Raw genomic sequence first — 20493 nt, 5'->3', positions numbered from 1 at the left:
GTATGGTTAACCATGCAATTTAACATGGGAGATGACAAGAGTACTCAATTAACTACATGTATTAGATATTGGAAAATACATAAATACACATGTAAATTTGAATTCAGTAGATACTAAGATAGATGTAATGGATGATTTTAGAAGGATATGTAGATTTTGTCCTACGGGTATTTCATAAATCTTCAAATGTTAAAATCTTTTATTAGTTTTCATGTGAATTGCATTTACATGGCAGTAGCAAAAAGAAATTACAAATGGCATTACTGGTAGATGTATTACTGGTACATAAAAACAAACTGACATTGTTAGTTGGAATAAGAACCCTTTTGTTCTCTAGATTAATTAATTCAAACCTTCCTCTCATAAAAAAGATATCTAGAAGTAACAAAATGTACAGTGTTTTTAAACCAATCTTTGTGTACAGGCCCCACACGAACATTTTCAAATCACTCAACTCAGCCAGCAACACAAATCTTCAAATGAAAAGTACATGAATTTGAGGTAAAGCCTCATATTTGAGGCAGAGAACTGAGATGAGGAAAGTTGGTAACGATAGAGCCTGAAAAGCATAGTCCTGCATGGAATTGATACATGCGATGACGTAAACGGCATTATAGGAGAGGAAAAAAAAACCCTGACAGCTCTCTTGTCTGATGTATTGATTCGTCTGTATATGACAGAGATGTGACAGAAATGAAGGCTTCCATCAATATTTCATCAATAACTTGTTGAGCCTTTGGAGGCATTCTTCCATGTAATATCTGATCCAATTCAAAATGAGGATAAAAATGGACATCACATGCAGAGAAACAGTATGGGGTGTTAAAACTTACCGTAATCAAATATAAAAGCCAATTTTTATAAGCAGAAGTTTGACATAAAACATAAATTATATGTTTCATTCCAGTTTTGAATGCTGAACATTTTATTTTACATATTGTCAAGAATAGATTGATATTAAATAACATATGTTTGTATTGATCATAAATGTAGTGGATATATATATATAATTATGCATTATGTGTTTTGTTGTACATATTTTTAATCACAGCCATTATGTGGATGTATGTGTTTTTCTTGAGTACTCATTTATTCTATTCACTTTATGAGGATGCATGGTTCAAAAAGAATTTGGTGTAAATTCAGCTTTCAAAATACAACATATTTGTATCAAATACCATAGCTATGTATCAAAATACTATTAACACCATATTAAAATAATATTGGTCTCACATAACATGTTTACTCTAGTATATATGTTTATATATAGAAAAACTACTTTTCTTTTGATGTTTAAGAAAAGGTTTTTAATTCAACAGAGACTAGATATTTAAAATGTATCATTTAAAGATTTTGTGCCTTTCATTTTTTTACTTTGATATTTTCATGAATTATTAAATTGGTAAGATAATGTACCAACACTTTATCTTTTCTAAAACCAAATACATGTTTCACCAGGAACGTATTTTAGTATATACGTCCCTGGTTTCACTAAATAAAGAGGATTCAGGATTATTTCATCTTTTTTTGTTGTTGAAAGAATGCATTTTTGTTACAGTTGTGTATGATATTTGGTTTATAATATAATTTCTTTCTTTCAGGGTGGACCAAACAACACACCGCCACATGCACAGTATTACCAAGGCTATGGACCCCCCTACCCAGCACATCATTACCCCCATCATCACCCTACCACACATCATGGGGCGTCCCCCCATGTCCACACTGGGGCACCTACACACCCCCATGGAACCCCCACACCTCCTAGCTGTAATAACCCCAGCGGACCAGTACACACAGGTAAATATTATGCTTGTTTGAATAGAGAGCAGAGTTTGTATAATCAATAGATATGGTGGTAGATTAGGGGAATATGAGGATTAAAAGAATATCCTAATAGCATTAATTAATTTTCATTCATTGAAAGCATTATCTGATAGATATTTCTTTTAAAAGTTGGCAAAGGAAGTGCATCTTCACTTCTGCAACCGATACTTATGACCGAAAGCAAGATAAAATTTTCAAATATCAAATTTTGAGACAGCCCTTCAATTGAATTGAAATCCTATTGTGTGATGTCACTTCCTGGGGTTTTCCAGTATTGAAAGCTTGTACAGGTAAGTGGAATGTGACACATCAGCAATAGAAAAAGCGAACCATATGTCATAATTGTGAATTCCCCCTGGGGTGGACAAAGCCTGGGGCTCTTCATTATAGGATCAGGGTTGGTTTAGGACGGGATTGAACGGATGTATACCATGATGCATGTCAGCATTTCCTTATATCTGTTGTGAATGGGTTTATTATTTAAATGCCGATTAGGAGGTTGACTATATTTAGAACAGAAACAACTTGATCATAAGCATTTTCATAGCTATTGTTTCCAGTTATGGTACGTGCAGTGGCTATTTCTGGGAGAAATAGTCCATTTTCACATATATTTGACGTTGCTAAAGAAAATCGAATGGTTTTATTATTGATAACATGGTGTGTATTTATATAACCTAGTAATCTAACCCCATTTGTGGTTGATTTGATAGAAGAGTTTAAAGTTCTATAATCATTAAATGAAGGTAAAGTAGCATATTGATATGCTTCACCAGGAAGGCCTTTTCCAATCATTGTTCCTAGGTTCGTCGGCTCTCTTTGAAAACTTTGGACCGTTTCTGAGTGAGGCCATGGGTCGCATACCTTACCAGACTAAATATTTAGGTGTTTTATGTGAGGTCTTGAATAAACTTTGGATCTCTGGGATCTGAAGGCAGGTGCTTGACGTTTGATGTATGAAAGAAGTTAGTATTCATTAAACACGGCATTTATAAATGTAAACAATATGGCCATATAAGCATATTCCAATACGTCATTCTTTACCTAATTATTTTGACTGAAAGCAGGCTCAAGAATATTAGATATCACAGGATGGGAAAATTCAAAAGTAAAATGAAAGTCTTGAATAGCTTTTGTGCAATGAAGGGTGAGAGATTTCTAGTAAATTAATTTGTTTTGTACTGATTGGTGCACTGATCGGTATAGCTGATCAGATTAAAACATATACATCTACATTTTTTTAAAAGCAAGAAATGGAGAAATAAACCATATAAGAGCAGACATAAAATGGCAAACACTGTATATTAATTTTTCAGCAATATTTAATCCTTCATAACTTCGACAGTGTCTAGGAGATAAATCAAGACCAGTAATGGGGAAACTAAATCAATACTTGGCTATGGTATTTTGTGTGTATTTGGAGACTATAGCCAGTAGAAGAATGATTTAATTTGTTTTTGTCTGCAGAAACCATATTATAGTCAACTGGCACACTAGAAATGCTCTTTTAAAGTACACATTGTTTGTCGTATTAAATAGTTTTAATCTAGTAAATGCTCAGCCCACCAAAAAATAAAATGGATCAATGTGCATTTTGCAGAATCATTTAGTCTAGACGCACCAGTATTTCATGTTATCAGAAGCCAGCATCTATAAATAGAAAAAAGTGAATAATTCATTCTGTTTTATAGGACCAAGCCAACCTAATTCGATGGAAGGCCGGGCCAATAAGCAGAGGGAAAGGGCCAGGAGGAAATTTGAGGAGAGGAGGAACCAGGGGTACTATCCCCCGCAACCACGACCCCGAATCAATGGGAAACAGAAGGGTAAGAGCCCAGGGGCCATCAAATCATCCCTTATTAAATTATCATGATAAACAATATTACAGATTTAGTATTTCAATCTTTCAAATTATAGAAATAGAAAAGTCCTTATATGGTCGTATGTAAGGGTCCTCTATATTTACAATATAGATACATGTACAATTTTTCAGTTGTGTATTAAGGGTCCTCTATATTCATGCACTCTACAGATAAATTTGATGCAGAATATGATGTCTGAAAAGTATAGATAGAGGAATGATTACAGTCTGTAGCATGTGATTCTTAAAGTCTACAATCGGTTGTTTAAAATTCAAGTACATTTGAAAAAGTGTTTTTGTACACAGACAACAACGCAATATTACTTTCTGTACAATTATCTGTTTTGAGAGAGAGAGAGAGAGAGAGAGAGAGAGAGAGAGAGAGAGAGAGAGAGAGAGAGAGAGGAGAGAGAGAGAGAGAGAGAGAGAGAGAGAGAGGAGAGAGAGAGAGAATTTTTTTTTATAGATATAATTTGATTTTTTTCAGAAACCCATGCTAAACCAGTGCCCTATGAGTACCAACAATATCAAGGTAGTTTTCTTTTTCTTAAAAATAAAAAATTAGTCAATGCACTTGTACTATCCTATCCAAAAGATAACCTTTCCTAATCCGAAGTATAAGCACAAAGTTGCATTCTGGTTTTGATGTTTCAAAGCATTCCTTCTTAATCTTAATAAAACACATTGCATATATGTGTCAGTTAAGGCTGTGCAGTAACAAAGAATTGGCCATAGTTTGACATAGATTGCAGTAAAGGATGATGAATTTGATTGAATGGGCAGAATTTAAAGGGATTTTTGGACAATGTTTTACTCTGTTGTGCACTTTGTATCAAGACACCTGAGACTGTTTGATCATAAATGTACCATCAAAGGAATCAAAGAGTTAATCCTATTTTACAGTAATGCCAGGTGTGTGGGGATTTAGTTTCACCTATGTCTTTTATATGTATCTTGGACTAAATCTTAGTGCTAAATAGTTGCACCAACAGCCTCTACAGACGCTAACACCTTGATCTTCAAGTTTTTCCCATATGACTTCATCACTTTGAAACCAGAGTAAAGTCAAAAGTCTATAAGCTCAACAACAAAAACGAGAAGCTGGCTATTATCTGTCAGGAAGAATCATGTAGAGGGATTAGAGGAAGATTACAGCTGATAACTGTTGTTTCTGTCAGAAGCCATAGGGGGGTGTGTGATGGAACAGCGCACTAGACAGATAAGAGGTTGTTCAGGATGTCTTTATGTGTCGGGCCATTGCCAGAACAGGTGGCTGTTATATAGCTTGGAGGTTGTTCGAGTCTATTGCCTGTGGGTACAACCCCTGGATTTCAGTTATTTCTTCTCTGCCACAACTCAGTGAGAGGAGTGAGTTTATATTTCAGAATGTTTTATAGGTGGTCCTTTTGTAGATCTGCTCATCTTTTGCAGAATCTTCAGAACCTTGTCAATCAGATATACAAATGTCTTGCATATACAAAAAAGCAAATAAAACTTGTAGAATATCTGTGGTGCCCATAATCCAATGTACAGCTAATGTTCCCTGAATCATCTTGTTCATTGGGATTGGGATGAGTAATGGGAGATCAGGTTGTAGAACCATCAGTTACCTAAAGTACCCAGGAGACATTGCTAAGGATGCAAGACACATAAATCATTGACCTCAAATTAAGGATTCATGCACCAATTCTCTGGTTACTAAATGCGAAAATGCTGACTAGACAACTCGGCACATGACCTTTCTACACCCATCGGCTGCAAACTGTTTCGGTGAGAACTGAGACCCAGTGCGGCAGCCATTGGAGAGGGGCACTGATGGGTTTATTGGTTATTGCCACAGTTAGACCCATTAATCACTCCGCTGATTTGTGGTATGACCTACATTGTAGGTGTAATGATTAACACAGATTCTTTTTTATTTATTAGCTTTTCATAATCGGTCATGGCACAGATAGTTTTTGTTGTCTTTGAAAGGAATTTATCTCATGATTTATTTAGTACAAGTACATGAAAAAAAAATATTGATCCCATCATTTATTTATATTGCATATATTCATTTTCTTGTCACCATATGTTTGCCATAACATACAAAAAATAAGTCTACATCTGTATACATAAGATTTACCGGTATACGATAACTTCATATTTAAACATGTTGAATATTGGTAGGTCTGTGAAAAAATATGACATTCTATACCCAAATACCACAGTGTGAAATAGCATTTAGTTGTGCAGCATTTAATCGAAGATATTATGGTGAACAGTTTTTACAATCTTTACTTTTAACTTCACATTCCATATTTTTATATGCAGTTTGACGTGATGGCCACAAAGGATGCTTTGATCATGCTCCATGTAGCACGGACTCTTTGAACTGCAGTTATGTCCCCTTCTATTACACTCTGTGTTTGATCAAATCATTAGAGGTTGGCGCTCTAGAACTAAGGATTTTTTTCCCACAACATGTCACAATATGCTGTTACTCGCTGGATTTTTTTAAAACCTTTTGAGTGTTATGAAATGTATTCTGATATTTCTTTGCTGAGTACAGAGTGTGATTAGATCTGTGTTGTCAATATGTTCAATTTTTCCCCTGTTCTTTTCATCAGGATGTCTGTCTAGAATCATTTCTAGTTGCAGTTCCACTGCACATAATTTACATCAATTAATGTCATCTTGATTCAGACAGCAATGTTGTAGCTGCTTCTTTAAACCGATTAAACCTGGTGGGTGGCTTTGTCAGTAGTAGATCCTACTGACTCGAGAGACTTGTTAGCATTCTAATGGCCCTGTGTTGTCAGCCTACACTGCACAAGGATTGGTCCTGCTGCCTTCAGACCCATTATCTTCTGTTATGGCCAATTAAGATATTTTAACAGAACTGATTTCTGGCTCCACTTCCTCACTGCTCTGTGTTGTTTTAATATCTTTATTTCTCTTTTTTGCTCCACTCTCAATTCTGTTTCTCAATAAAGTTTACATACCAATAATGGGATTTTCAGGTTTAACAGATATCTGTTTAAAATTAAAGGACATGTGCAAATGCCATATAACTGAATGCATATGTCATTTATGATTATATGATTAAGACTAGAGCAAAGTGTTTATGATAACTGGTTATTATTTGAATGGGCATGATTATAATGTAGACATGTATTGGGAGCCAGCACTGTTCTGTATGTTGAACTTGTTTTCATTGAAGGTAATGGTATGAATGGAGACAGCTTGCCTCCAGGGGACACAGGACAAACAGAGCTGGCAGAGGAGAGAAAGGTCATTCAACAAGTGCTGTCTGGTACCCCCGACCCAGTGGTATGTATCCAAAAGGAAAACGTCACAGTACCATCAAATGTAAATGCACACATTATTATCAACCTCGGTATTAGTAAATAGTCAAAGTCAGTTGAATACCTTAGACTCAGCTGTGATGTCTAGGTGTATTGAAAATTTAAAGTAAAATGTCATGACACTATCATCAACTTCAGCACTGTCAGTCTGCTGAATACCTTAGGCCCAAAGCTCGAGTGTTAAGGTTCATTGAATAGAACACTGTATGCAGGGAAATATTTGCAGCCATTTTATTTTCACCCCTTTTCCATTGTCAGCGGGCAAATTTAAGACTGTGCAAATTCCAATGTCTCAAATTATATCTCTCTTTAAACACATCTGTGTTGGGGCAAAATCAAGAAGGGGAGAAACTGCAAGTGTAGAAGGGCGAAAATAATGCAGGATGAAAATTACCCTGAAAACAGTACTCTTCAGGTTACTGTTATTTTCAAATACAATCTATCCATGCTGCAGTGGTACAGAGTATCTTTGATTCTGTGGAAATTGTATCTGAAATCTGAATACCACAGGCCAAGTGCAACATGCATTTAAATTAAAAAAGAATACAAGCAATGTTTGTTAAAAGCCCCAAAACTAGTGGCTTGATTATTTATGATGTACACAAGATTAGATCTATGATTTACCTCAGAATTTCAGTGGTGAATATACATCTATCCCTGTAAATCTATTTGTAATTCAGATTGAGTATCCTTAGTACATAATACATGTACCTTGACACAGTGGTACAAGCACCTGGTCTATTATCTATTACCCCAGACTAGGTCCAGTGTTATGTCTCAACATCTATAGGATTCCAGACCCAAAGAGACTTCAAAGGATTACAATAATTACCAAAAAAAATTAATTCATATTCTCTCACAGAATTAAAAATTAAATATCAATTTGGTTGATGTATTGATGAGTGAGATTAGAAATTGTGTAATGGATGCATAAGATTTGTTGTTTTTTTTTGCTTTTCAGGTGTCAGAAATTGAAGCCAGAAGTGCTTTAATTCAGTTAGCACTTCCTGAGTGGGACCCTAATGAGTTTGACATAGATCCTGCAGATTTCCGGTTTACACTTTTACTGTCAGATAAGGGAAAGGAGGGCAAATACAAATTAGTTTACAGGTACAGTATATCTAATGAGATCAAAGGGAATTTAATGCCAAATTATATATAGGGTTTTCACCAAGATATTTTCATGGAAAAAGAATTTTTATTTTACGTAATATGCTTTTGAACTTTTCATGTAGAGAATTATGAATTTTTATAAATTTTGTTTACAACACAGAACCTGTGCAAAAACATTTCCAAAATATCTTATTTTTATTTCACCTAAATGACTTGTTTGCAAAGCAAACATATCTGGTGTTTTTTAGGTTATAGGCTTTTATATTCGCTAACAAGGTATTTATGAAATACCATGAAAAAGAATGATAAATTAAAGAAGCCTTTATATAATGCTTTGATGTCGGCAAACTGATAAAATTTTAGGAGAGTAATTAGAATAGAGAGTGCATATTTGATGTGCAGCGTAGCTTGTGGTAGTGTTGTTTGTCAGTTACCAGACCTGCAATGTTTTTTTGTTCGTTTACAGTGGGGATGCCACAGAAATAACATTGAAAGATCTGAAGCCCGCCATCGATTACCATCTCAGGTAAAACATGCAGCCTTCAGCGTGATTGATTAAAACGCCAACAATAAGGCATCACTCCGCTCCAAGCCTCTCTTTTTTGTCGGAAGAAATTCCCCATAATTCATCTTTTTTAATCATCGCTTATTGCACAGCATTTGTTAAAGTTGTCAGAAAATGCAAAGTCCAGCTACTGGAAACATAAGAAAGATGTTTTTCGTGTTCAAAGGTTAAATGTTTCAAAAAACCCACTCCTTAGGGCAATGCTCTTCCAGGATATTTAAACTGGTGTTATCTCCACAGCTTTCTAATAACTATTGGTTATGTGGTGCATAAAAAATTTTGAGTGGTGTTTTGATGCAAACAATGTACCGGTATAATGTTCCTCTTTCTTTATTTACTGAATTGAAACATTTCATTTGGATGTAATGCCCTGGAATTTTTATCACAGATTGTTTGTGTGATTTTGAAAGGAGTTGTTCTTTATGAATTATTGCATGAAAAATCAATTATTCAAAAGGTTATGAATTACCAAGGTGCTTGTTTATATCAGAATGTTAATGATATGTAAGAATTCATACAAATAAATCATCAAAACTCGAAGGTTACCTTTTGACAATCATTTGTGGTGGGAAAAATGAATTTTCTAATTGTAATTGAATATGAATAACATGATACATTTGTGAGTGATCGATTGTAAATGTCTGATGAGTTGTACAGGTGTGTAGGACTGATGATAGGTATTTGTCAGCTGATATATGGTAGAATAATAAATTGTTCAGGTGTATGGAAGGTATATATATCAGGTAGCTTTTGCTAGACACTTGTTCCTCTTGTAAAAGATCAATGAAAGATTTGAGGTGGCTGGAGATGGAAAAAGTTTGCTAGTGTTTTGTGAATCCGATTTCAGTTTTGGAGATTGTTTATCAGCTTATTTAATACAACACACTGCTTGCATTGGCAGAATTGGCTCCTTGGTTGAAAACCAGAGAAGTCTGGTGTTGATCAAACACTTCATTGACTGCTCACTAGGTACTAAATGGGTCACTGGGTCAGTGACTGAATAAAATTCAAAACATGTGAAAACACAGCAAAACCAAGATTATAGATTATGTTAAATCAACATCATGTATTGATTACAACATACGGAAATATTAGAAACAGGGAGAGCTTATTAATGCAGCTGATTAGTCTAACAGTAAGGAGTTTATATAGGGCTGTTATAGGAGTATTTCCTGTATTAGAAGGCAGTTATGAAACTTAAACCCTACACAAGTCATTTTATACATATGCCATCTTTTAAAACTGTTATGAAAAAGAAACTTTGCTTAAATTTCATCTGTATTGAAAGTTTGATTTTTTTTTGCTTTCAGAGTGTATACCTCATTAGAAGATATAAAAGGGAACACCACAGAGCCAGTGAAGTTTACAACCAGTGCCTGTGAACCCGACCCTCCCTCACCCCCAAAACTTAACAACAAGAATAAAACCTCGATTACCCTCAAATGGAATGTAAGATCCTGCAAACAAACCCTAGAAATATAATTGTAGCTCTGTATGGGCAGCTCTTACTAGAGGAAATTTTTTTTTTAATTGCAACGGAAATCTTCCTTCAATCTACATCTTTCTTGAAATTCTATACATTGCTGACTAGTTAGTTACTGTAACAGAAATAGAATCATTCTGGAATGGAAAAAGGGTTAATTGTACAGAGTTTGAGATAAGCTGGTGATTAGAATTACATGAAATTCATGCCACCTGTGTTAGGCTCTGAAGGTCTGTTCTTTGGAAAGTGTTTTTTAATGAACAGTGTTTTTCAAGATCTGCATCACAAAATAACTGGAGGAAAATAACACCAATGCTAAGGAGTTTTTAATTATCAGATATTGAATGCCTAACTTACAAAGGGTTTAATTTTGCTTTTTAGAGCACCTGTGAAAATGGGGCAAAAATTTCCACATACACTCTGGAAATGGATAAGGTAGGAATTTAGAAATGTGATCAAAGAAACATAACTCTTGTGATCTTTATATAAACAGTAGATGATTGTTAAAAGCCCAACGATTGCATTACCGATGATTGATGGAACACTGACAAAGCACCTCAGTGATTGAGATCAAGTCAGGCAACTCTATTTTGAGTTCTCCGATGCAATCTGTATTTATTGATGTATTAATAAATTCAATTGATCATTCATTAATAATTCACCTCAAAAGAGTTCTATATCTGGCTTAAAATAATACAGACATTCCAGAAGCTACAAATGAAATTTAAATAGCCTTTTGTTTTATATTTTTTGGAGCACCTGTCAAATATGCATGAAATTTTAATGCAGCCTTTTCTTTGTGTTAGGGAAATGGTGAATATGTTGAAGTGTACAATGGCTTACAGAGGCAGACCAGAATCAATAAACTACAGGTGTCAACCAAATACACATTTAGACTTGCAGCCATTAATTCCATTGGTAAAAGGTAATAAAGCATTTTGATGCACCAAAGATTCAAAACAAAGGCATTGGGGACCATACATGTAACTCTCTCAAACGTCTAATGTAACCAATTGATCTAATGAACAGACAGCTGGCCCCCACCATCTCCAACATTTAGAAATTCAGGCTCCTCCATCACCAAATTTATCAGCCCCAAAACTGGGAATTTCTATTTTGTACAAGTTTGATTCCATGATTTGGTAATCTGATTTGTAACAATGGATGTGTGTCGTACCTTTTAGCGAGTACAGTGAGCCAGCGTCTTTCTACACCAGCGGCAGCGTCCCCAGCCAGCCTGACCCCCCCATGTTATCAGAACCCTTCACCACCTCCCTCATCATCTCCTGGATCAAGCACCCCAATGAGGACCTCTTCCAACTCCAGATGGATGACGAATCTACTGTACGTACATATAGCTTCATTGCTAACTATAAACCAAGCTCGAAGTACAGTCAAACCTCAAAAAATCCAATTAGATGGGACTGGTTATAAATTTTGAGATATCCGAATATTCAAGATATCAAGAGTAAAGTACTTAAAATATAAGTTGTTGGGACTTACAAATCACTTCAAAATATCCATTGTATTTGAGATATCGGTGTTCGAGATCCCTAAGTTCAACTTATTCCCAGGTGAACTTTAAAATATCTTTTTTTCTTGTTTGACAGGGTCATGGCTTTATTGTGGTGTACAATGGACCAGACTTATCATACAAAGTCAAAAACTTACTAAGAAACACCGAGTATAAATTCAGAGTAAGTAGCTTTTTTTTCCCTCTCCTTGATATGAAGTTTCTGGCAATTGAAATTTTAGAATGGAATTTGAAAACGGTTAAAATGGATTGTAATGTGTTCACAGTTAGCAGCTCTCAATGATGAGGGACAGAGTAAATGGAGTGAGGTGGTAGCCTACAGAACAAAGCCAGATAGACCGGCTCCTCCCCCCAAACCACAGATCAAGGGCAAGATACATGCCTACAATTTCAGGGTTGTGTGGGGTGAGAACAAAACTGTTTTATTTGATGAATAGATACTTGTATCTTTGTTTTTGGTTTCATCATAATTCTTTCTTTTATTCTTCAGCCTGTTCTCAAAGTATTTATTAAGCTTTTCTCTTTGGTTTCAGAGCCCCCCAAGGACAATGGAGGAGCAGAAATAACCAAGTACATTGTTGAAATTGATGATGGACGAGGTACAGTTCTTTTGACATTGCTCACTTTAAGTATTTTATTGTATGTAGTTGTCTATACTGAAAGATTTATAGCAAACAAAATTTTACCAAAGTATTAATACAACATTTTACAATAATGCTCTCAGGAAGTGGAGGTTTGTTCACTGTTGTGTGTTTTACTGTTTTATAACGTATTCCAAAGAATTTTTGTTTCTTTCCTCATTTATTTATACCCTTCAAAAATTTATATTTCGTAACATGTACTAAATGCAGTTGTAAACATATCTTTATGGACATGTAAAATTTTAAAATGATAATTTGTGTGTTTTAATACTGTACATTAAATAAATTTATGGGGCATTGAAAAGGTTAGTTGATTGTTGATCTTAAGTATCAGTATAGATTTTTTGATTCCTAACAGAGTTTCTGTCTGTTTGTAGGTTATGAGACACTGTATGAGGGGTCAGAAAGAGAACATGTCTGTGATCGTCTAACGCCAGGCCAGATGTACATGGTCCGGGTGGCCTGCTGTAACGTGGCCGGAAGGAGTGAGGTCAGGGTCATCTAAAAATAGCATCAGATAGGAATACATGTATTTAAAGGTGTCCTTTCAAAGATAGAGGGTTAACAAGTATTGCAGTTATTGATGTTATTGTTAACTTTTCAGTTTTCCGAGCCATGCGGTGCTACCACACAAGCTGTTGTGCCGGGGCAGTGCCAAGTGCCAAAACTACAGGGCAAGCCAAAAGCAACATCTCTGCATTTAAGATGGGGTAAATTTTTCCTACATCTTGAATTGTGCCTTTAAATCATACCAGTACAAATGTTTCAATTTATTTATTATTATACTTGATTTGGTGAAAATATTTTGTTCATTGGAGAAGAAATGCCCACTAAATATTAAAATACAAATTTGTTACATGTGTTGTTTTTTTTTTTTTTTTAAAACAGCAAATCCAGAATACGATGGTGGTGCTACGGTGTCGGAGTTCGCGGTCCAGATGGTGACCCCTGACAATGCGTGTCGGGAGGTGTACAAGGGGAGGGACCTGGACTGCATCGTGGCTGGGCTGTCTCCAGGCAGACCTTACCTGTTTCAAGTCCGAGCTTTTAACAGAGTCGGGGTATGTTAGTTCCACAATATGATGCATCTATAATGCATAAGTTTTTGTTTGAATAGGCTGTGATCATGATCATTCAACACCATCGTACATATTTTATGTATAAATAATTGTTTGAAAAGGCTATCAACATGATCATAGAATTTTCTAAAGAATTTTGAATGCTATGTGAAAATAGTTATGATACTAATTGTTATATATATATGTGCATTGAATGAATATTGATTGACCTGTCTGGTTCTTTCAGGGAGGAGGTTGGTCTGACCCATTTGAAGTGGTCAGTGGTGCAGGAGTACCTGATCCCCCCAAAGCTCCACATGTGGCGTGTAAATCTGCGTATTCAGCCCTAGTCTCCTGGGAACCTCCGGTCAACAATGGTGCTACAATCACAGACTACCGTCTGGAATGGCAGCAGAAGACTGAAGTCACAGATTTTGCTATGGTAGGCCACTTCAGTTGTCATCAGTATGCTGCTTTGTGTATTGATTATCTTTTTAAATAAATATGTCTGCTATTCTCTTTTATGAAATTACAAAAATAGTTTAATTTTGAATGCAAATTTCATCTGCAGTTGTACACTGGTCCCAACCAGAGTTATGAAATCAAAGGTCTCACCCCTGCCACCTTGTACCTCTTTAGGGTTCAGGTATGTTCACTCATCCATTCCTGCAACTTAATTTACTTTTGTTTATTGCAAGTTTCTGAAGTATTAAAGTGCTTTACACAAACATTTAATATTGTTTCTGTTGATATTTATGTACGAGCCTCTTTTTTTATGAATCTTTTGATTTTTCAGGCAATCAATAGTGCTGGTCAGGGCCCGTACAGCCCTGTGGCGTCGTGTGTCACCCCTCCCTCTAGTCCGTCATCCGTCACTATCCACCGACATACTGCCACTGCCACATCCATTACACTGTTCTGGAAGGAGCCCAACTCCAACGGCAACGATATCACTGCCTACAATCTGGAAGTGGGGGACAAACAGTTCACAATAGGAGCTGTGACTGAGTATACCATAGAGACATTGCAGCCAGAGACTCCCCACAAGTAAATATTTTACAATAAATTAATGCATCATTTAATAATTCTTAGCTTGCATATAGTCCTTTTTTAAAAGCAAAAAGACAGAAAGAAACTCTTAGAGCTTTATCAAATTCCAAAAGTTTTCTGTAGATCTAGTGTAGTTTTTTTTTTTATTTTTATCCAGTTTATACAAGAGGTTTTGTCATTTGCAGGATAAGAATACAGGCTGTGAACAGTATTGGTGTGGGTCCGTTCAGTGCCCCGGTCAGAGTGACCACCAGACCCCTCCCTCCCAATCCTTCCAAGCTGGAGTGTATCGCCCCAGCCCCTAACAGTCTCAAACTCAAGTGGGGGGACCAGCGCGGCCTGGATACAAATCACTACACATTAGAAATGGAGAAAGAAGATGGAAAGTAAGTCATAATTAATGAGATTGTTTTTTCTCTGGAATTATTGTGATAAAGTGTGATGCAGATGAAGAGTTTCCAATTTCTGTATTTTTCAGCTTCCAAGTGATATACGAAGGTTCCTCGCATTTCTTCAAGGTCAACAAGTTACAGGAAACCACCAATTACAACTTCAGAATTTATGCAAGTAATGACGTGGGAAGTGGCCCCTATTCAGAGATCTATACATTCAGTACCACCAAGGCACCTCCGCCTGCAGTAAGAGGTGAGTGCATGTGTACTAAACAACACACAGTGGTAGAATATGGTACTCAAACTTCATCTACCTACTGCTAATTGCTTGTTAAAAGGAACACTTTTTTATAAGTTGATCAAAAGAAATGGATGTTACAATGAAATGACTGATTATTTCAGCTCCTCGGGTGTCCAATCTTAGTCAGCAGACCTGTAGCATTGAGTGGCAGCCTTGCAAAGCAATCCAGGGCAGCTCCTTGGAGTACGTCCTGCAGTTACAAGGGGAACAGGAATATCAAAAGGTCAGGGAAACAAAAATGAGTTTATTCATATTAACACAGCCTTTGGATGTACAATTATTTGTATGACTGTTGTATGTATTCCTCTTTTGGTTTGAATAGAATTATACTTTGAAGTATTGTTTCTGCCTCAAGTATCAAGATCTTTATACCCATGAAAATTCATTGGTCATGGGTGAAAAATGTATCAAATTTTGTTGTAGATAATCATGAAAGATTTTATTTCATCTTGCATCCTACAGATATACAGAGGAGAAGACACATGTTTCCAGGTGGAAAACTTGTCTCCTAAATCAGACTATCACCTGCGTGTATGTGCAATAAGAATCTGTGAGGACGGCTCGGAAGTAGTGGGGGCCTTCAGCCCAGTAGTGTCCTTTACAACACAAGGTCACGAGCCTGTCAGTCCACAGGAAGCAGACGTTAAACAGGAGTCCAAACTGGTCGAGTCCAAACCGCTAACGGACCAACAGTGGGCCATGATCATTTTAATGGGCTTTGTCGTATTTGCTGTCCTTGTTGCTATCATTGCTCAGCAAATCATTAAATACAGATCCAGTTCGATTCCCAGATGAGAGAACCAGATGTTTTTCTACCAGTTTGAAGAGATGGGGGAAATTTCCATGGATTCAAATGAACTGACCTGCATATCGCTTCATGGGAGTGCCACAAGATCTGCTTCAGTGGGTGTTTCCACGCATTATTATGATCGAGATCTGATTCAGCGAGACTGGCTGGTGGCCGGCCAAAACAAGGGGAGATAATCGATGTGCAGCAGTAAATCCATGTAGATTTATGATTGTGATATTTTTCTTCTGTTCAGAGTTGTTTGATTTAGAAACAGCATTTACATGTTATCTTGAAATTTTAAAGATTCTTTATCAATATTGCTAGTGAAATTGTTGGGCATGCTTGATGTCTTTGCAGAGTACTGCAGTCTAATTGGATCAATGTTCACAGCTTTTTCTCCTTTAAATCAGGCTTATTTGTGATGTCTCTTGGTTTTAACAATAGGAAATAATAAGAAATCTTATTTTTGAAGATTTGTACATTCTCCAATATTTTATTGTCCATTAGAATGTTGTGTACATATTATATATGTATAAAGATATATTTTCACAGCTTCCATGACTTTGTGTTAGATGACCAATGTTAATTATGTGGTAACACTGCTTCTCATATATTTTATTTATTTTATTGCCAAAATCAGAAAGAGAAGGGACTCGGTTTTCTCTGTTTAGTCATGGGGATAGTATCCTTATCAAATATCTCTGTGTTAAGAACAGTTCAAGAGCTGGTGTATGTAGAAGCTTCTTTGAGGATTTCTTATCTGTGTGTACATCTTGTTATAATTGTTTATCGTATCCCCTTCAGACATCTTTCTTTCCCATTATTCATCATGGTGGCAGACATATTCCCATTCAAATCCATTAACAAGAGACCCACAGAATTAAATGTCTGACCAGTGTCCATCTAACCAATGAAAGCAACAGATTTCCAGATACATGATACGGTGTATAGTAATGGGGCATGATATATGTTAAATGTGCCTCATTCATTGAAGTCTTTTTGAATTTTGTTGTCTCTTTCTTTGCCCTTGGCCTGCATTATTCAGTGTGTAGTCCTGGTTGTAGCTGTTGCATTTGTTAACACAGCTTCAATATAAATGTGCCAAATGGTTATTATGTGTAACCAGTATATGTCTATAGTAGATGCATTTTTTTCTTTGTTTTCTTTGAATATTATTCTCCCTCACTATTTCAAGCCATGTAACTAAGATATACTACAGTGCATTACAACTGGATTGCATTTTTATAATAACAAGAAAAAGAAGAAGATTTTATTCATTCGTTCTCCCAATATGTGTTTGAAATTCAGCTGAATGAAATCAGTGTTGTTAATACCTATCGAGCTGCAATCCTGTTTAAATATTGAACTGTGTCAACAGCTATGACAAGTATTTGAATGAGAAAAACAAAGGACCCAAATGGTGGGCAAAGATTTTGACATTTGACCTGTTAGTCTTTGAAACATGTATGTGTAGAATGTAATTTTGACTTGCACTGTGCACTAGTTACTGGTACTATTTTTTTTTTTATTTGTTAAAAACCCTCACTAGTCAGACGTTGCTGTGTTATATTCTTGACATGTATATTCTGTGGTAAGCAATCAAATGACCAGTCCACAATAATGGCCAGGTTCGGGATTTCTATATATATGTGTATTTAATTTGCATACTATTGCCATCTGTTTAAATGTATTTAAATTGTTTTGATTCAGAAAACATGGGGATTGATTTCGCCTTCATTTTAATGTAATTTATGGCATATGCAGTCATTCAATATTGAACAATCAGAGTTAGCCTACAGTATTTGTGATAAATGTTACCACCACTGCTTAATATTCCCTGTCCTCAGTCTTTTATTACCGGTACTACATGTAGTTGGCAAAAATATTATGCACATGTATTATTCCTACTTAACAGTGATTATTTCATGTGAATCAATTACGACAAGAGGTGTCAATTTTAAAAGGAACACAGATAAATAGAATGCACAGTGCATTAAAATACATATTTATATCGATACTCTCTCCATATTGTCAAAAAATAAAGTAGAATCATAATTATAGACATCACATGTAACAAGTCACCAGTAGAAAAGAAAATGCATGTCACCGTAGGATGGTTGTGTATGCCGACGTCACTGTAGGACTTCAAGTGACCTTGCTTCGTAGTCTAGATCACACAGATCAGAATCCATTTTGCCTTGAAATCTGATTATTCCTTCATTAGAAAAGGAGACATAGGCATCTCTTGATTATTTCTCATCCTCTTTTTTAAATTTTTTTTATTTTATCAGCCGTTTACAGATCAGATAATAGAGTTTGTTTTAAGGGAATGGGAAATTTAGCTTGCTGAATATTTTGGAAGATGGATTGTCCAATACATGGAGTTGCCTGCCCTTGCCATTTGATGTCTCTAACATGCCCTGTATTGTGACTCAAAAGAAATTGTTGAATTACTTTGTTGTTATATTGTTATTTTTTGAACAGGTTGTATTTTTCATAAGCATGACAAATTTTCTTTTGTGTTCAGTCCATTTTTTTTCATTATAAGTGACGGGTTTGAAGTTTCCACTGATTCAGGGTATTGGTGTCATTTCCTACTCTGCTGTTTTCTAGCTGTTACTGGTCAGTTACAGATCAAAACTAAAACTTTATCTTATCACTAGAAGGCAATAAACATTACAGAAATCACAAAACTAATCATAAAGAAATATTTTTTTACTTTAGGTGAACTTGAGGGTTTTTTTTCAATTCACCTTGTCATTTCTTACAATTCTACATTTTTTTCCTAGATTAAAGGGATCACCATTATCTCTAATCTGTAGACCCCCCCCCCCCTCCCTTTTTTATACACCTGTTAATCTATCTATTATCTCCATTTTTTTTAATTTACCTTTTCACTAGGGTACTTTGCATCTAATTTTGGTTCAATGAGACTGACTGCACTTTTTACTAGAAAGGCACAATGGGTGGGAACATGGTAGGACAGATTAAAAATGTCCGACACTTGTTAAGTTATTGTTATTTATTAATCTGGTTTGAGAATGTGTATTACTACATATTGAATAGAAAAAGGAACTGCAAATTTTTTGGTTTCTGGCCAGTATGGCACAAGTGCAATATAATTAACTTCTGAAGCAAAGTTGATCTGGTCACTTTGTATTGTGTATATAAGTCCATGTATTTGGTTGTCTTATGATATTAATTATCTTCATTCACATACTGTTATAGTGCATACATTTAGGCATTTGCCTTTTGCTTTATTCATTATGGTAGGTTAGCATGCATTGTGTAGAAACAACCTTTTTTCTTTCAATTTTTTGTCACTTGAAGTTCTTGGAAAGAAAGCAGAATGAATTTCATGGGGGATACATTTCATTTTTTGGTTGAGTAGCTACTTCACAATGGTTTTTGTTTCAAGTTATAATCATTATGTGATGATGGGACATAAGTAATTATTATATAAATATATATATACATATAAAATATATTCTATCAAATAAATTTATCAAATTGAAGATGTTTTTTGTTATCTATAGATTGTAATGTCATTTACTGCTCCTGCTAGCAAGTGTATGGAATGCTGAGGAATGCAGACTTGTTGTTCATTAACTTTAAAGCTTACCATCCCTCGTTTAATGTGTACAATCTGGGTTTATATACCTGTGCGAGTCTCACACAGTTGCACACCTTAAACGACCTATGAATTGTATATGAATAATATTATGTACAACACTTGAAGAGTATTTTTTAAACAATATGTGCATCTCGATATGTTTATGTAAAGAGTACAGTAATCGAAGAAGTAATTATAATTACACTAATCTTTTTAGTTGTTATCGATTAAATTATGATTACAAGTAATAAAAAATTTCTTCGATTACAGATTACTGTCGATTACTTGAAAAAGATAAATAATTACAATTAATTACAATTACCCCATGCCTGGTGTAAGAGTGCCTATTTACAAGCGGTGTTCAGCTTTAATTGACAAGAAAAGAACTATATATGATAGGAGTTAAATTTGGCCCCCATAATTCGCCATTTTTTAAAGTGTTTCGGGAACAATAAAATGTTATGTTATTTTTTAGAAGAGTTGATATAAAAGATATCTTTTTACGAATGGGAATAATAGAGCACATGCTTGAACGAGGAAATTTTTTTTTGTCAGTTATTAGTCTTGGCTAGTTACATCTCTGATGAAAATATTTTGTTTGTTCAAGCATGCGCTCTATGTTTTCTGAAAGAAAAACTGCTTGAAAACAAAATGCAACAAGAGCCATGGGCCACATCGCTCACCTGAGGAACAAAAGGTATGATAAAATCAGCTTAATGGAGTCATAATACAAACTATCTGGACAATGTACAATAATACATACATGTAGATCCTGTATAAATAAAATCCATTTTTCCCCCTGGATATTCTTATGTTTATAATCATTAGTCCCTTTTCTAACAGGCTGATTTTATAGTCATATCATATTATGAGTATTGCAGTTCTCAAAAAGATCCTTAATAATTGTTTATATATGGG

The 20493-nt window shown here is 35.3% G+C and overlaps 1 protein-coding gene across 8 annotated transcripts in view; it reads left to right on the top strand.

The window, feature by feature from the left end:
* The window catches only part of LOC105334248 (fibronectin type-III domain-containing protein 3a), a 44313-nt gene extending 24836 nt beyond the window's left edge, over positions 1 to 19477 (top strand). For 7 of the 8 annotated variants that reach the window (XM_066070315.1, XM_066070314.1, XM_034472163.2 and 4 more), the window contains 23 exons: positions 1602 to 1800; positions 3519 to 3653; positions 4176 to 4220; positions 6891 to 7000; positions 7997 to 8145; positions 8615 to 8674; positions 10024 to 10162; positions 10578 to 10631; positions 11003 to 11121; positions 11381 to 11540; positions 11807 to 11893; positions 11997 to 12135; positions 12264 to 12329; positions 12749 to 12861; positions 12976 to 13081; positions 13260 to 13432; positions 13677 to 13871; positions 14001 to 14075; positions 14226 to 14476; positions 14665 to 14865; positions 14958 to 15124; positions 15274 to 15395; positions 15635 to 19477. In XM_066070315.1, the coding sequence (XP_065926387.1) occupies positions 1602 to 1800; positions 3519 to 3653; positions 4176 to 4220; positions 6891 to 7000; positions 7997 to 8145; positions 8615 to 8674; positions 10024 to 10162; positions 10578 to 10631; positions 11003 to 11121; positions 11381 to 11540; positions 11807 to 11893; positions 11997 to 12135; positions 12264 to 12329; positions 12749 to 12861; positions 12976 to 13081; positions 13260 to 13432; positions 13677 to 13871; positions 14001 to 14075; positions 14226 to 14476; positions 14665 to 14865; positions 14958 to 15124; positions 15274 to 15395; positions 15635 to 15967 (3198 nt within the window). In that variant the 3' untranslated portion in view covers positions 15968 to 19477. Of the gene's footprint in view, positions 1 to 1601; positions 1801 to 2764; positions 2793 to 3518; positions 3654 to 4175; positions 4221 to 6890; positions 7001 to 7996; positions 8146 to 8614; positions 8675 to 10023; positions 10163 to 10577; positions 10632 to 11002; positions 11122 to 11380; positions 11541 to 11806; positions 11894 to 11996; positions 12136 to 12263; positions 12330 to 12748; positions 12862 to 12975; positions 13082 to 13259; positions 13433 to 13676; positions 13872 to 14000; positions 14076 to 14225; positions 14477 to 14664; positions 14866 to 14957; positions 15125 to 15273; positions 15396 to 15634 lie in introns of those variants that run through there. The other variant, XM_066070320.1, reaches the window with a different exon arrangement.
* Positions 19478 to 20493: the final 1016 nt, after the last annotated feature.

The sequence above is a fragment of the Magallana gigas genome, chromosome 8 (genome assembly GCF_963853765.1).
Source record: "Magallana gigas chromosome 8, xbMagGiga1.1, whole genome shotgun sequence".
Lineage (NCBI taxonomy): Eukaryota > Metazoa > Mollusca > Bivalvia > Ostreida > Ostreidae > Magallana > Magallana gigas.
This window is presented reverse-complemented; position numbering and strand designations above follow the sequence as displayed.